This window comes from Cebus imitator, unplaced genomic scaffold (genome assembly GCF_001604975.1).
Source record: "Cebus imitator isolate Cc_AM_T3 unplaced genomic scaffold, Cebus_imitator-1.0 Scaffold183, whole genome shotgun sequence".
Classification (NCBI taxonomy): Eukaryota; Metazoa; Chordata; class Mammalia; order Primates; family Cebidae; genus Cebus; species Cebus imitator.
Genome location: NW_016107498.1, coordinates 3,219,558 through 3,235,959, shown reverse-complemented (window position 1 = coordinate 3,235,959; position 16,402 = coordinate 3,219,558). Strand labels below are relative to the sequence as shown.

At 38.8% G+C, this 16,402-nt stretch overlaps 1 protein-coding gene across 2 annotated transcripts in view; it reads right to left on the bottom strand.

The window, feature by feature from the left end:
• Positions 1-16,402, bottom strand: part of POLB (DNA polymerase beta) — a 31,754-nt gene that overhangs the window by 13,039 nt on the left and 2,313 nt on the right. For both annotated transcript variants that reach the window (XM_017545949.2, XM_017545950.2), the window contains exons 3-9: positions 13,760-13,826; positions 9,930-10,004; positions 9,286-9,344; positions 6,208-6,257; positions 3,221-3,272; positions 514-568; positions 343-415 (exon numbers count right to left, since the gene is read on the bottom strand). In XM_017545949.2, the coding sequence (XP_017401438.1) occupies positions 343-415; positions 514-568; positions 3,221-3,272; positions 6,208-6,257; positions 9,286-9,344; positions 9,930-10,004; positions 13,760-13,826 (431 nt within the window). The remainder of the gene's footprint in view (positions 1-342; positions 416-513; positions 569-3,220; positions 3,273-6,207; positions 6,258-9,285; positions 9,345-9,929; positions 10,005-13,759; positions 13,827-16,402) is intronic.

Genomic DNA, 16,402 nt, shown 5'->3' with positions numbered 1-16,402 from the left:
AAAAAAAAAAAAAAAAACTTGGAAAATAAGAAAGGTAAATAAACAAAACTGCCCACAACCTCACAATTATCTAGCTAGACAACCATTACTAGCATTTCAATATACTTAAATCCATTTAATAAATTTTATTATAACTAGTCATTAAGATAGCATCCTGTAATAAAATCAGGATGAATTTCCCCTAGTTACATATTCCCATCTACAAATAAATAACCTTAACTAATGGGTCTTAATGAGTCTATAAAGTACCACAAATTATATCTTTTTAATCCAAGTTCTTAACATACGTTAGGCAATTTTAACATCAGGGCATAAACAACCCAAAATTATGAAGCAGGTTACCTCTTCTGAAACTGCCACAGACCGTAGCAATGTATTCAGAATCCACTTTTTTAACTTCATTTAGTACAATATCCTAATAGAAGAAAAATTAAGTCAGTATTGTCCTAAAATGGCTTTTCACCAAGTGACACTCTCAATTCTAATCAAAGAATATAATTTGACACATCTTACTTGCATTTGTAACATCTCTTCACGAGGAATTCTTTTTTCAAAATCCCCAAAATATCTGTAAAGACAGAATAAGTAGACAAAAGATTTTTGTAAAATTTATTCAGTGCTGGCTATGCAGCAAGTCATTTTTTTTTTTTTTGAGACCGAGTCTTGCTCTGTCACCTAGGCTAGAGTGCAATGGTGCAATCTTGGCTCACTGCAACCTCCATTTCCCGGGTTCAAGCGATTCTCCTGCCTCAGCCTCCAAAGTAGGTGGGATTACAGGCTCGTGCCACCACGCCCAGCTAATTTTTGTATTTTTAGTAGACACGGGGTTTTGCCATTTTGGTCAGGCTGGTCTCGAGCTCCTGACCTTGTTATCTGCCCACCTCCGCCTCTCAAAGTGCTGCGATTACAGTTGTGAGCCACTGTGCCCAGCTGATTTTTGTAAAATTTAAATCTTCTTAAAAATTAAATTGCCTCGGCCAGGCACGGTAGCTCACACCTGTAGTCCCAGCACTTTGGGAGGCCGAGGAAGGCAGATCACGAGGTCAGGAGATCGAGACCATCCTGGCTAACCTTGTCTCTACTAAAAATACAAAATTTAGCTGGGCATGGTGGCATGAGCCTGTAGTCCCAGCTACTTGGGAGGCTGAGGCAGGAGAATCACTTGAACCTGGTAGGCAGAGGTTGCAGTGAGCCAAGATCGTGCCATTGCACTCCAGCCTGGGTGACAGAATGAGGCTCTGTCTCAAAAAAAAAATAATAATAATTAAATTGCCTCTTATAACAATTGTTCATGTCATACCAGCAGATCATCCTCATGAATCAAGGCTAGAATGAATTCACTGAGACTATAACAGCAAAATTGGGGGTAGGGTAAATGGGGGAAGGTTTATTCCTAAATTGGATCAAAATCCTTAAGTGTCATCCTTTGTAATATTCCAAAGACTCCATCTAAACTCATTTGTAAATAAGCTACATATTCATGTAACAAGTAAATAGTAAATAAATATGTTTAAGTTAGGGCATATTTTCAAAGTAGACTGCTCTCTACCGACAAGGCAAGGGGTTACAGTTTACCACTCTTACATCCTGCAAAATTGTATTTTCAAATACTATCTTGCAACATGGATGAACTCAGGCAACAATATGCTAAGTGAAAGAAGTCAGTCACAAAAGACACATATTGTATGACTTCATTTACATTAAGTGCCCAGAATAGGCAAATCCGTAGAGATGGAAAGTAGATGAGTAGTTGCTCAGGTCTCAGGTGCGGGTAGGGGAGACAATGGGAGAATGGCTAGTAATAGGTACAGGGTTCTTTTTGAGATAACAAAAATATCCTAAAACTGACTGTAGTGATGGTTGCACAACTCTGTGAATATACTAAAAGTCACTGAATTGTATATTTTAAGAGTTGCACAAATACTCAAAGTCACTGAATTGTATATTTTAAATGCATAGATTATAGGACATATGAATTACTAAAAGTCATTGGATTGTGTATTTTAAATAGATGATTACCGGATATATGAATTACATCTCAATAAGGCTGTTAGACAAGTACTAACTAAGTGTGAAACAACATCTAAGCATATGCTTCAGCATGATGGAGCACTTGTTCAGACAATTCTTACCCAAACCAGTTCTTCAGAAGACCTCCATTTACTACAGAAATGCCAGGAAAGCAAGAACCATACCATCCTGGTCTCTTTCTAGCTCAAGATTTTGGAATGATAGTATAAGTTTAAAATACTATGGTAGGCTGGGTACGGTGGCTGACACCTGTAATCCCAGCATATTGGGAGGCTGAGGTGGGCGGATCAACAGGTCAGGAGTTTGACACCAGCCTGACTAACATGGTGAAACCCCATCTCCACTAAAAATACAAAAATTGGTTGGGCGTGGTGGCGCGTGCCTGTAATCCCAGCTACTCGGGAGGCTGAGGCAGGAGAGTCACTTGAACCTGGGAGGCAGAGGTTGCAGTGAGCCAAGATCGTGCCACTGCACTCCAGCCTGGGCAACAGAGTGAGACTCCATCTTAAAAAAAAAAAAAAAAAAATTATGATAAAGCATCAACAGGAAAATTCAAAAGGTTATTAGGACCGAATCACCAACACCACTATAAAATGCCAGAAAAGATACATGGAGTGCTTATGTATTATAACTATAAATAATTAGAAAGCAGGTTCCCAAACTATATCTGGTACACAAAACAATTATTGATGCTGATATAGAAACATGCCTACTAGTTATTCCTGTATGGTTATTTAGGTGTGAGGTTTTTCCTTTTTTTAAATTTAGTTTTTCACAGTGATGTCCTATCTTCAGGTAGATTATAAACTCCTTAAAATCTACACTGAACCTCTCTGTATCTTTACCTCAGACCTAGTGCAGTGCTTTGTACAATGTGAGCATGAAATACACACCCGCTGACTGGCTGATACACTCAGTCCTAGATATTTTAAAACGAAGTTCCCTGTTAAAGCAAAAATAAATAAATAAAATAAGAGAAATCCTTAAAACAAATAAACTAGAAAGCAAAAGCGAAAGCACTACGTGAACACAGGCAGATACTCTACAAAATTCCACAAATCTTAGCACTTCTGAATAGAAAAATGGTTGTGGTTTAGCTAAGTTTGAAGAGTCCTTGTGGTGTATAAAAGAATGTCTATAAACATTTTACTTTTATATCTCAAGAATCAAAAGAAAATTTGCGTCTTACTTCAGCCCAATTCGCTGATGATGGTTCAATTTATCTTCATGTTTTCTGAGATCTGTATAGAAGATAAATAAAGTTGACAAGTTAATTGAAATGCTTTTGGGGGAAAATGCTAAACTCAATGACCCTTTTTACAAAGAACCACCTGGGGAACAAATACACTGAAATGTCTGAAAACACAATGAGACAAAAATTTCAGATATGAAGAGCTAGATAAAAGTGACTCTTCAAATCAACGTAGTAAAACCTAAAGGCTGATTTCATGGTCCTTTTTATTTACTGAACAAAATTTTAACTAGAGTTACATAATAAAATAGTAGATAAAACATTATAGAATCAGGCCAGGCACAATGGCTCACGCCGGTAATCCCAACACTTTGGGAGGCCTAGGTAGGTGGATCACCTGAGGTCAGGAGTTCAAGACCAGCCTGGTCAACACGGTGAAATCCAGTCTCTACCAAAAATGCAAAAAATTAGCCAGGTGTGGTGGTGCGCCCCTGTAATCCCAGCTACTCGGGAGGCTGGGACAAGAGAATCACTTGAATCTGGGAGGCAGAAACTGCAGTGAGCCAAGATCATGCCATTGCACTCCAGCCTGGGTGACAGAGTGAGACATCATCTCAAAAAAACAAAAACAAAAACAAACACAGAGTGAGACAACATCTCAAAAAAACAAAAACAAACAAAAAAACCAGAATCACATCAAATTTTACTGACTATAGCAAAATACAACCTTATAAGAACCAATATGGTTTAATTTATTGTTAAGAGCAGTAACCACAACTTCTAAATGTTTTCTGATTAACTAGGTTTATTTATATTGTTCATTTGTTCATGCACTCTTTCATTCCATTAGTACTGAGTACTAGAATTGTGCAGACATTGTGCTAAAAATCCTGTTGAAAGGAAAACTATTACTATATATTCATTTTTTTAACTTAAAAATTGTCAGAACATCCCATATTAAGTCTAAAAAGTGACTTAGTTCCATTCAGGTGTTCCTTTACTGGGCATGAGTCCAGCTGTGAGCCTTGTTAAAGAAATAGCAAGGATGAAGAGGGAGGAGGGAAAAAAAAAAGAAATAGCAAGATAAGCATGCTTCAAAAGCAATGCCTATAAGCCCCCTTATATTCACAAATACACATATTCCCTCTCGAGATATATATTGCAGAAAAATAAGCATCTTTATGAAACATAAAGCAATTGATATTTCCTATGGTTGTGTGCACACAGAAAACACTAAAGTATATGACTAAACCTGAAGTGGAAATACTGAGTGTATTATATAGATATATATAGTTATAGATATCAACAGGTGTATTACATATCTGTGAATTATGAAATATAAAAACCAGAACAGTAGATCCTTGACACTCCCAAGAGATGCAACTCAATACCTCCAAGAAACCCATAGATTCCTGACCCCTTTAGCCAATCATTTCTCTCATACAAGCTGTCTACACCACAAGCAGCAAAGTATAAACCCTCCAGAGATGCACATGTAGAGTTCATTCTCTAGCAATGTGGCTCACACAAATTCTTAACTTAGTACTATTACTAATCATGCCACATAAGAGTTGGTTACAATTTTTAAGTAGTACTTACTATGTACTAAGCACACTGCTAACTGCTTTACACGTATTATTGCATTTAATCATATGAAGCGCAAATACCCATTTTGTAGGTGTGAAACTGAAGCAACACGGTCATCCCACTCTAATAAAGTAGTGGAGGTGGGATTCAAAGCCAGGTCAGTCTCCAAAACCTGTCTACCTAAACATTGGGCTGCCTGCAAATAGCTGAACACACAAATACTGAATCCCGAATGCCATGGATATGCTGTAATGAATTTGTATGTCTACATACACCCACAAAAAGCATAAAGAGATGCTAAAGGATTTTACATGGAACCACATGTAAAGGATTACTATAGGAAAACATTTTATAATTACTTGTTAGGCTCTATTTTTATCACTTCTTTGAAAGCAAAAATTTCTTTAATAACCATTACATTCATGCCTGTAATCCCAGCACTTTGGAAGGCCAAGGCAGGTGGATTGCCTGAGCTCAGGAGTTCACAACCAGTCTGGGCAACATGGTGAGACCCGATCTCTACTAAAATACAAAATAATATTAGTCGGGTTGTAGTGGTGAGTGCCAGTAGTCCCAGCTACTCGGGAGGCTGAGGAAGGAGAACTGCTTGAACTCGGGAGGCGGAGGTTGCAGTGAGCCAAGATCGCACCTCTACACTCAAGCCTAGGTGACAGAGCAAAACTCCGTCACAAAAATTTAAAAATTAAAAAAAAAAAATTTAAAAAATTACCATTACAAATCTCTTACAGAATCTTTCCCAATAATATATAACTTAGCTTTTAATCTGATGTAAGATTTTATTGCCTAAAATTTTATTAAAGAAACAAAGGCAATTTAGATATTTGAAAAATCTGCAAATGATAACTATTTCATTGCTTTTAAGCCAAGAGGTTGGTTGTTGTTCATCTTCTTCTTTATTTTTTTATTTTTTTGAGATGGAGTTGCACTCCAGCCTGGGCGACAGAGTAAGACTCTACCTCCAGGGTTCAAGCAATTCTCCTGTCTCAGCCTCCCAAGTAGCTGGGATTGCAGGCACCCACCATGCCTGGCTAATTTTGCATTTAGTAGAGATGCAGTTTCACCATGTTGGCCAGGCTGGTGGTGAACTCCTCACCTCAAGTGATCTGCCTGCCACAACCTCCCAAAGTGCTGGGATTACAGGCTTGAGCCACCATGCCCGGCACTGGGTCTTGGTCTTCTTAGTTTTCTCTGAGTTATTTACAAACCTAAAAATGTTTATGATGGCAATATAAACTATACCCTATGTCTATTCTACTAGAGAGTTAAAAAGAAAATCTTATCATTTGTATCTACTGATTGAGAATGTGTTTTTCAAGCTGAAGTTTGTTAGAGTGTTAATGGTCCTTTTGGAATTAATGATCTACAGTCATACTCACCTTCTAGTGTTTTAATTCCTTCATCTACAAACTTCCTTGCAGCAGATGGACTACAAAAAGAAAAGCATTATCTCAATATTGGGGGAAACTTGGGATACTTGTTAACGACTATGTCTTAATAGTAAGAAGAGTTGCTATAAGCTAAACAAGACCTGCTAAAATGTTGCACGGCTACTTTGGTAATATTCAACTTTATCCAAAGTACTAATTCTTCAAACTTCAAACTATGAACTCGCACATGAAAAAGATGTCTAAGCAGCTGCTGTCATAGGGTTCATGTATGGATGGCACTTGAAAACTGTTCACTCATTGAACTAAGATTTACTGAGGGCCACTATGTGCCACATAGTCTCCTGGGTGCTGAAAATACAGCAGGAATAAGAATGTAAGTGGGTAGATAGAGACAACAGATACACAAACAAGAAAAATATTAGGTGGATAAATTAAAATAGGATGATATAACAGTGTGGCTGCATCCTACTTTAGACTGAGTGGTAGAAGGTCTTTGAGATGATATCTAAGCTGAGGTCTGAATTACTAAAGAGCCAGCTATACAGGGGATCAATGGGAAAAACATTTCAGGCAAAGGAAACAATTAGTCAAGGGCCTAAGGCTGGCATAAGCTTAGCCTATTCAAAAGAAGAGAAAAACTAGGATGGATAGATTTAAGTGATGGTATGAGGTGCTATGGAGCAGTACACAGGTGTTACATTCTACTGTGCTGTTAGAACTGTAGTGGTAGGTTTGGATTTTATTGAGTGCAACGGAAAGCTATCAGAGGACACTGCACAAAGCAATGATAAAATCTGATTTAGGTTTCTAAAAGATCACTTTGTTCATATAAATAAAGCAGAACGTCAGAAATGGTTGAAGATATAGGAGGGGGGCACAAGGAACCTTAGCGATTAGCCCAACTTCTCTCTCATTTCATAAGGAAGGACACTGAAACCTACAAAGATATAGCGACTTGCTAAGGTTACAAATAAAGCTGGTGCTAGCACTGGGACCAGTCCCCAGATTTCCCGACTCTCTTCTCACTGTATCAGTTTACAGCATAATAAAGCAGGAGCAAGGAACAGAAAGAAATGCATACACACACATATAAATACACAAGCACAATAGTCTAAGGCCACAGTGTTTCGGGACAAATAAACCTCTATCACTCAGAAAGCTATGCAAACGCCATTGCATCGTGATACAGAAACTGATACTGATGTCAGGAAGGCAAAGCAGCATAGAAGAAACAAAACTGAACTGGGAGTCAGAAGATATGGGTTCAAATCTGGCTCTGCCATGGTTACTCATGTACTACATTCAACTTTCAGCTCTCTTGCCTAGAAAAAAAAGGATAGTGGATGCTCTGTAAAACACCTTGTGTTTCACACCTATAACCCCAGCACTTCTGGGAGGCCGAAGTAGGAGGACTGCTTGAGGCCGGAAGTTCAAGACCAGCCTACGTAATATAGAGAGACCTCTTCTCTACAAAAAATACAAAAATTGGCCACACATGGTGGTGCAAGCCTGCAGTCTCAGCTACTTGAAAGAGTACTAAGGCGGGAGGGTCACTTTACCCCAAAAGTTCAAGGTTACAGTGAACTATGATACCACCACTGCACTCTAGCCTGCATGACAGAATAAGACTCTATTTCCAGGAAGAAAAAAAAATTTTTTTTAATTCTCCTAATGAAAATTTTATAATGGCCTTCAGTCCCCAAGGAGTCATGCTCATTTTCTTTTTTTTTTTCCAGATGGAGTTTCTTTCACCCTGGCTGGAGTGCAGTGGCACGATCTTGGCTCACTGCAACCTTTGCCTTCTGGTTTTGAGTGAGGCTTCTGCCTCAGCCTCCCCAGTAGTGGGGATTACAGGCGCTTGCCACCATGCCTGTCTGATTTTTGTATTTTTAGTAGAGACGGGGTTTTACCATATTGGCCAGGCTGGTCTCGAACTCTTCACCTTGTAATCCACCCGCCTCAGCCTCCTAAAGTGCTGGGATGACAGGCGTGAGACACTGCGCATCATTTTCAATATGCTAGGTTTAAGAATTTAATACGTTGGCTGGGCGCAGTGGCTCATGCCTGTAATCCCAGCACTTTGGGAGGCTGAGGCGGACAGATCACCTGAGGTCAGAGGTTCGAGACCAGCCTGACCAACATGGAGAAACTCTGTCTCTACTAAAAATACAAAAAATTAGCTGGGTGTCGTGGCACATGCCTGTAATCCCAGCTACTTGGGAGGCTGAGGCAGGAGAATCACTTGAACCTTGGAGGTTGAGGTTGCGGTGACCTGAGATTGCACCATTGCACTCCAGCCTGGGCAACAAGAGCAAAACAGCGTCTCAAAAAAAAAATAATATGTTTAGAATAACTTTCACTGAAAATGCTGCCACTTAAAGAACGAATCATTATATTCAAAGGAATGCACCATTCCATAAAGATGAGATCACTACAGTCTTAATATTTCAATGTTAATCTTTACTTCAGCCAGTGTCAAAAAAGCCCCCCTTGGTGCTAACTCAAATTTTAAGATAGTAATCTCTTCATTATAAAATGTTTGAAGCCAGGCGAGGTGGTATGCACCTATAATCCAAGCTACTTGGGAGGCTGAGGAGGAAGAATCACTTGAGCCCAGGAGTTTGAGACCAGCAAGGGTGACATAGCGACCCTGTCTCAACAAAAAATAATAAAATAAAAAAAGCTTGAGGGCTTGTTCCAAATTCATGAGGTGCTATGATAAATATGCTCAGAGAAATGAAAGAGGCCAAGCTGGAGCACACAACAGATGCACACGGAGCAAGCGGTAGCCCAGTTTAGACGAAGGAGAGGTTCTTTCGGCTGGGAACCAAACTGGTTTCATGAAGGAGGTAACATATCCCTTGGATGGGGCTTTTACAGTAGAAAGCATTGTCTGAAGAACTGGCCTCAGATCATAAGCTATGGAAGGATGAACCGTATGGCTAAGGTACAGAGGTGGAGAAGTACAGGTTTTGAGAAACAGCATGTAAAGCATGTAATTTACCTTGGCTAATGTGAAAAATAAAACCAACCGATGACTGTGTCTGCTTAAAAAACAGTTCTTACCCAATGCCACTAACTCGAGTCAGGAAATTGATGGATGAACTCGTATCATCTTGCCGAATCTTTAAGAAAAAAAAGTCTAACTATAATTCTTTGAGGACTTAAATGATCTTATTGGAAACATACCAGTCTGCTTAAAGACATGAAGGATCATCTACATTTGCCTGGATGATCCACACAAAATTATTCACAGGCAACCTAGGGAGTTATAGGTGAATAACAGAGTAACTGAAGATGTTTCTTCTCTAATTTATCCAATACTTTTAAAAAGGTCTATTCATAACAGATCAGAAGTGATATAATTATATCATACGGGTGAAATAAAACCATAAAAAGGCTTGGGAGAGTTTAAACATAGAAAATCCTAAAAGATAACGATTTTTTAGTCAAAGTTTATAATCTCTTTTCTGAATAGTACTGAAAATGATGAGCTAACAGTCTCTTGAATGCCACATAAAACAAGTGGACATTTTATAGAACAATATTCAAAATTTTAAAGATAGAATACTTGAAGCCATCAACTCCACTCATCTCTTTACTTGTGAGTCTCACTAGAGTGAGTGGCATCAGACACCCTGCAATGACGTTACATAGTGGTCATAAAGGCAGACACTATAATCTATGAAGTAAGCAAGTTAAAATTTTACCTTTTCCAGTTTACGTAATTTTCCAGTTGCTAAAAACTCATCAATTTTTTCAGCAATTTTTGTTCCTACTCCAGGCTACATGGAAAATTAGAAATATAACAGACATATGAATATAATGCTTACCAAATCACTAAAAGATAAAGTAAAAAGCAGAAAATGAAAAACAAATGAATATCACATGACAAGGTTTGAAATAATGAACATGGAAAACTGAACCCCAGTAAAAATAAATTCTCCCAGAGACAGAATCCTACATGATTCAAAAGGGAAACCCTAACAAAATAATTATAAGTATCTCTTATTTACTTAAAATTAGCTTTTGTTGTAGAAAAATTAGAAAATACAGAGTTGCATAAAGAAGAATATTCACTTGTCAGTTTCATTATCCTGAAAAGTAAAATCATCTGTAACCTCATTCCCCAACACTTGGTACATATTACTTGACATCTTTTCTGCTTACATATATAGGCAGAATTAGATGTGTGACGTACATACTTTGTTCTTAATACATCATGAGAAAATTTCCATACCAATAAACAAATACAATAGTATCTTTAACGGATGCACGGTATATCACTGTATAAATGCATAATAATTTAATTAGCAAATACCCTACAGGTAAACATGCAGATTGTTTCCAATTATTTGACAGTATAACAATATTCATAAATTTCCTTTAGAACAGAGGTTGTCAAGCTTCTGCATACATTAGCATCACATGGGGGAACTTGTTAATAACAACACAGAATGTCAAGTCCCACCCTAGAGTTTCTCATTCACCATGTCTAGGGCAGGGCCAAGAATATGCCTAAGTTCTCAGGGGATGCTTGATGCTGCTGGTCTAGACACTTCATTCTAAGAATCACTGCTCTGGAACTGCACATTCCAACATGGTATACTAGCTACATATGACAATTTAAGTTTAGATTAATTACAATTTAAAATTCCATTCTTCAGTCATGACATCCATATTTCAAGAACTCAATGGCCAAATGTGGCTCATGGTTGCTGTATTGGGCAGCACTTCTCTAGAATCTAAGTTCTAAGAGAGCAGAGATCTTGTCTTTTCACTGCTTTATCCCTACTGACTGACATACAAGTGATCAAAAATTATGAACGAATGAATCCTAGTAGATACTTATCTCTATTAGTTTCCTTAGGAAAAATACTTCAAAGTGGAATTGCTAGGTCAAAGGATGCATACATTCTGATAAAGCAGCTTTCGGAAAGGCTGTAACAACCAACACTTTCATGGGCAGCAAATGAGTGTCCTTTTTTACATATCATTCTCTACACTGCCTATATTTGATGGGCACAATATAGTGTCTTGTTTACTTTGCAACTTTGGTATTTGTAAAACTGAACTTTCTAAAACGTGTACTGGTCCTTTTTAGTTAAACATCTTGCTTACTAATAGGTATGCCAGTATTTCCTACTGCCTCTTAGGCCTAAGTTCACTCATCTATATTCTTGATTTATTTAATGTTTAATAAATGTTCCCAAATTACTGAAAGCATATTCAAGCTTGGAAAATAGCAATTACCAGATAGAAATGAACAAAAGACTTAGGAAGCAGAATAGATTAGAAAAAAGAAACTTCTCAGGGTTATTTCCTGTATCAGAAGATTCTTTTAAAAGGCAATTATTTTTCTCTTTACAGGTAGTGCTACAATAATTTTGCTCAATAGCATATTGACTTCAAGCAATTTAGGCCCAAGCTACTTTCTATACATAACATTAAGGAATAAAAGGCAAACTAGTCATTCTGGAAATTTCAGTTTTCTAGAATTACTGAGAAGTAATAGATTAGATAATCTAAGAAGTAAGAATCTATTATTTCTATTTCTAAGAAGTAATAATCTAGAATAATTTCTAGAATTACTGAGACATTACTTTCCTTAGGAAAAATACGTCAGAATTACTGAGAAGTAATTCTAGAAATGGGCTAGGTAGATCTGTGATTTTTTTTTTTTTTTTTTTTTTGAGACAGAGTCTCACTCTGTCACCAGGCACCAGGCTGCAGTACAGTGGCGTAATCTCGGCTCACCGCAACCTCTGCCTCCCAGATTCAAGCAATTCTCCTGCCTCAGCCTCCCGAGTAGCTGGGACTACAGGTGCACACCACCACACCCAGCTAATTTTTGTATTTTTTTAGTAGAGATGGGGTTTCACCATGTTGGCCAAGATGGTTCTGATCTCTTGACCTCGTGATCCGCCTGCCTCAGCCTCCCAAAATGCTGGGATTACAGGCGTGAGCCACCACACCCGGCCAGATGTGTGATTCTTAAAATAACTGTGCAAAGGAATAATGATGAGATTTTTACATTATTCCCAGTGTTATGCAGAAGGAATTTTGGATACTTTTGTATTCTTTATATGCTCAGATTTGAGATGAAGTGTTTCAGAGCTTATCAGGAGTTTTTCTCTACGAAATGAGCAGGCTATTTGCAACAAACATAAAAAAGGAAGTGCTGTATAGATAAAAGAGGAAGTTAATGGAGGCAGCGGTGGTTCCTGAGACTAACAATGGGTCAGTTCACCAAGACAGAAACTCAGAATTAAAGTCCAATGTATTTATAACTTACTTAGTCTATTTCAGGAGGATATATTGATGCTGAGAACTGTCTATGCCACAAGGATTTAAAGTCTATATATCAGAGCATGATTTGTACTGAGCAACAAAGTCAAAGTTAAGATGTGGCACATGTTGAACGTGGACAATTTGCCACTAAATCATAAGATGTACAAGATTTATGGTAATGTTATGACTCTAAAGGGTAAAAAATATAAGGGCAATTATGAGCCAGCACTTTGGGAGGTTGAGGCAAGAGGACTGCTTGAGCCCAAGAGCTTAAGACTAGCCTAGGCAACGTAAGGAAATCCAATTTCTAAAAGAAATTTAAAAAAAAATTATCAGAGTGTGGTGGTGCACACCTGTAGTCCCAGCTACTCAGGAGGCTGAGGTGGGAGGATTTCTTGGGACTGGGGGGTCAAGACTGCAGCAGTAAGCTGTGATCGTGCCACCACTGCACTCCAGCCTGAGTGACAGTGAGATTCTGTCTCAAAAAAAAGGACAATTATGGCTCATCTCCTGAGAAGCTTAAAGATAATCATATATTAATATTTAAATTCCAGAGGACATTTGTGAAACATTAATAGGTAAAGAACAAAAAGAAGTGATAACTATCAGGACCTGGACTAGTCAAATGCCATGTCAGGCCAGATGCAGAGTGGCTCACACCTATAATCCCTGCACTTTGGGAGGCTCAAGGCGGTGGATCATCTGAGGTCAGGAGTTGGAGACCAGCCTGGCCAACACAGTGAAACCCTGTCTCTACTAAAAATACAAAAATTAGCCAGGCATGTGGTGCAGGCCTATATTCCCAGGTACTTGGGAGGCTGAGGCAGGAGAATCACTTGAACCGTGGAGTCGGAGGTTGCAGTGACGCAAGGTTGCACCACTGCACTCTAGGCTGGGTGACAGAGCGAGACTCTGTCCCAACCCCACCAAAAAAAAAAGAGCCATGTTAATTTGGCATCCTTCACACTCAAGTAGAAATTCAATGTGAGTACATGTATATATTGTAACAGAGAGAAAGAAAACTGTAATTATATTTTTTAAAATTTTAATCCATCTTCTCCCAAATAAAAACATTTTGAGATTGAAACAGTTTGTATGAAACAGCATGAATATTATTCCAAGAAATCAGGAGCAGCAAAATCAGCCTGTGCAGGTCAAGGCCACTTCAGACAGGCAAGTTTGGTTTGGTGGGAACCCACCAAATTCGTACACCTGCAAACTCTTCAATCAACACGCTAACTAAACTTACCAATTTCTTAGCTTCAGCTCCACTCTTTATTTTGTATGGGTATTTTGCTATAACAGACGCTGCTTTTCTATGGGAAAGAAAAAAAGGAAAACCAATTAGAAATCCAGCGGGGCCTTAATTTTTCATAAACTGGAATATACATAAAAGCAAATATCTATGCTTATGCTTTCATCAAGTTAACTAATTTTCTACCTCCATATGAAACTTAAAACTCAGAAGAGCTGACAGACTACCTACTATATGTCTAACTTTTAAAGTATCTTGAAAAGCCCCACATTTGAGAATAAATGAATTTAAGCCCTACACATCAAAGTATGATTCGTATTGAGTAACTAAGTGATTTGTTTTGATTTGTACTGAGCAACAAAGTGATTTTAACTGTATAAATAATACTAAAGGAATGGGGAGACCAATTGTCTTTTTTTCTTTAGGAGTAAGTAGAAAATATCTTGGCCCCTTTTAAAAATAGCCAGTTTTTAGAAATTGTTCATAATTCCCTCATAAAAATGTGCCACATCTGAATTACTAGACACCAGATCTTCTTATGGATAGCTATTTTATTTTATTTTTTGAGACAGAGTCTTGCTCTGTCGCCCAGGCTGGAGTGCAGTGGCGCAATCTCGACTCAGCCTCCACCTCCCAGGTTCAAGCCAACCTCCTGCCTTAACCTCCTGAGTAGCTGGGATTACAGGTGTGTGCCACTACATCCAGCTAATTTTTGTATTTTTAGTAGAGATGGGTTTTCACCATGTAGGCAAGGCTGGTTTCCAAACCCTGACCTCAAATGACCCACCAGCCTCGGTCTTCCAAAGTGCTGGGATTACAGGCGTGAGCCACCGTGCCCAGCCCTTGGATAGCTATTTTAAAATTCATAGTTTCAACTGCGTTCCTTATGTCCCTATATCAGTTTACTTATTTTTTAAATGGAGATGGGGTGTTGCTATGTTGCCCAGGCTGGTCTTGAACTCCTGGGCTCAAGCCATCAACCCGCCTTGGCCTCTCAAAGTGTTGGGATTACAGATGTGAGCTACCTTGCCTCACCCCGTAACAGTTTAAAAAAATTGTTTCCATTTCAGTTCAGCATAAGGCAGTGACCTGTAATTCTTGCCCACCTCTACACATATCTAGTTAGTTAACATGGGTGACAGATTGGATACACCCTGGGAACTCACCAATGGTATTCTGTCTAAAATTTCAATGCCAAATGTAATTTAGAGTTGATGCTGATGAGAAGTGACAGTACAGCTAAGTCAAAAGCATAAATACTGGATAGCCTTTGGAACCTTGGATTTTCATTCTATTAGAGCACAAATAACCCTTTAGATTTGGATCTGAACTTCTCTCTAAGCACAAGACTGATGATGCGTCTGAAAAGACATATTTATAAGCAAAGAAGCAGACAAGCACAGTTTATGTAGGGGATCATTTCAGGAAAGGCAAGGAGTTCCAGGTCATTGGTCCTGTGATCAATGGCAAAGCCTAAAAGGGAAAAAGAATCAGATGAAAGCCCTTTTGTATGCTATGACGTATTTGGGTTTTATCAAGGCACAGAGAAAACTTTATTTAATTATTTAATACTGGAGAATGACAAGATCAGACAACGATTTTCAAAAGAATATTTTGGCCGCAATAAAGAGAAATGCCTATTGAGGTAGGGAGGAGCATGCAGGGGTGGTAGAGAATTACCTGCTTTTCCAGACTTATTTCCCACTCACACCATACCCCTTAAGCAAACTGAATTTCTGACCTCTAGAAAACGTTATACCCCTTTGGAGGCCAAGGCAGGCAGATCACCTGAGGTTCGGAGTTCAAGACCAGCCTGACCAACATGGTGAAATCCCGTCTAAAAAAAAAAAAAAAAAAAAGTTATACCCTTCATGTTTCAATGCCTTCGCACATTTTATTTGTCTCCACGGATGGCCCTCTCACTCCTCATGAGCTTCTTCAAAACTAAACACCTCCTTTCTGAGGCCTGCTGTGATCCAAATAGAATACAAAGTTGAATACTGCTATGATTTTCAATCAGCAAATGTATGGATGATAATACAATTATTTTACTTTACATAGGAAGTCACAGAAGTAAGGAAAGGAGGGAGCACAATCAGCTCTGAACTGTGTGGACTGGGAATGGACAAAGTGAGCTGACTTGGGATAAAGACAATATAGGGCTAAAAATGTGGAGAAGAGTCCAGTGAGACACAGATTTGGAGTCACTGACATAAGTAGCATTTCAAAGTCAAGAACGGCAAGATTGCCAGGGAAACTACAGAAGTAAGAAAAGAGGGCTAAGGGCACGCAGACTTCTCGGAACCACAAGTTGACTATCCCTTATCTGAAATGCCTGGGACCAGCACTGTTTCAGATTTTGAATTTTTTTCAGGTTTTAGAATATTTGCGGCTGGGCATGGTGGCTCATGCTTATAATCCCAGAACTTTGGGAGGCTGAGGCAGGCAGATCACGAGGTTAGGAGTTTGAGACCAACCTGGCCAGCATGGTGAAACTGTCTCTACTAAAAATACAAAAAAATTAGCTGAGCAGCTACCAGGGAGGCTCAGGCAAGAGAACTGCTTGAACCGGGCAGGCAGAAGTTGCAGTGAGTCGAGATTGCACCACTGCACTCCAGCCTGGTGACAGAGCAAGAC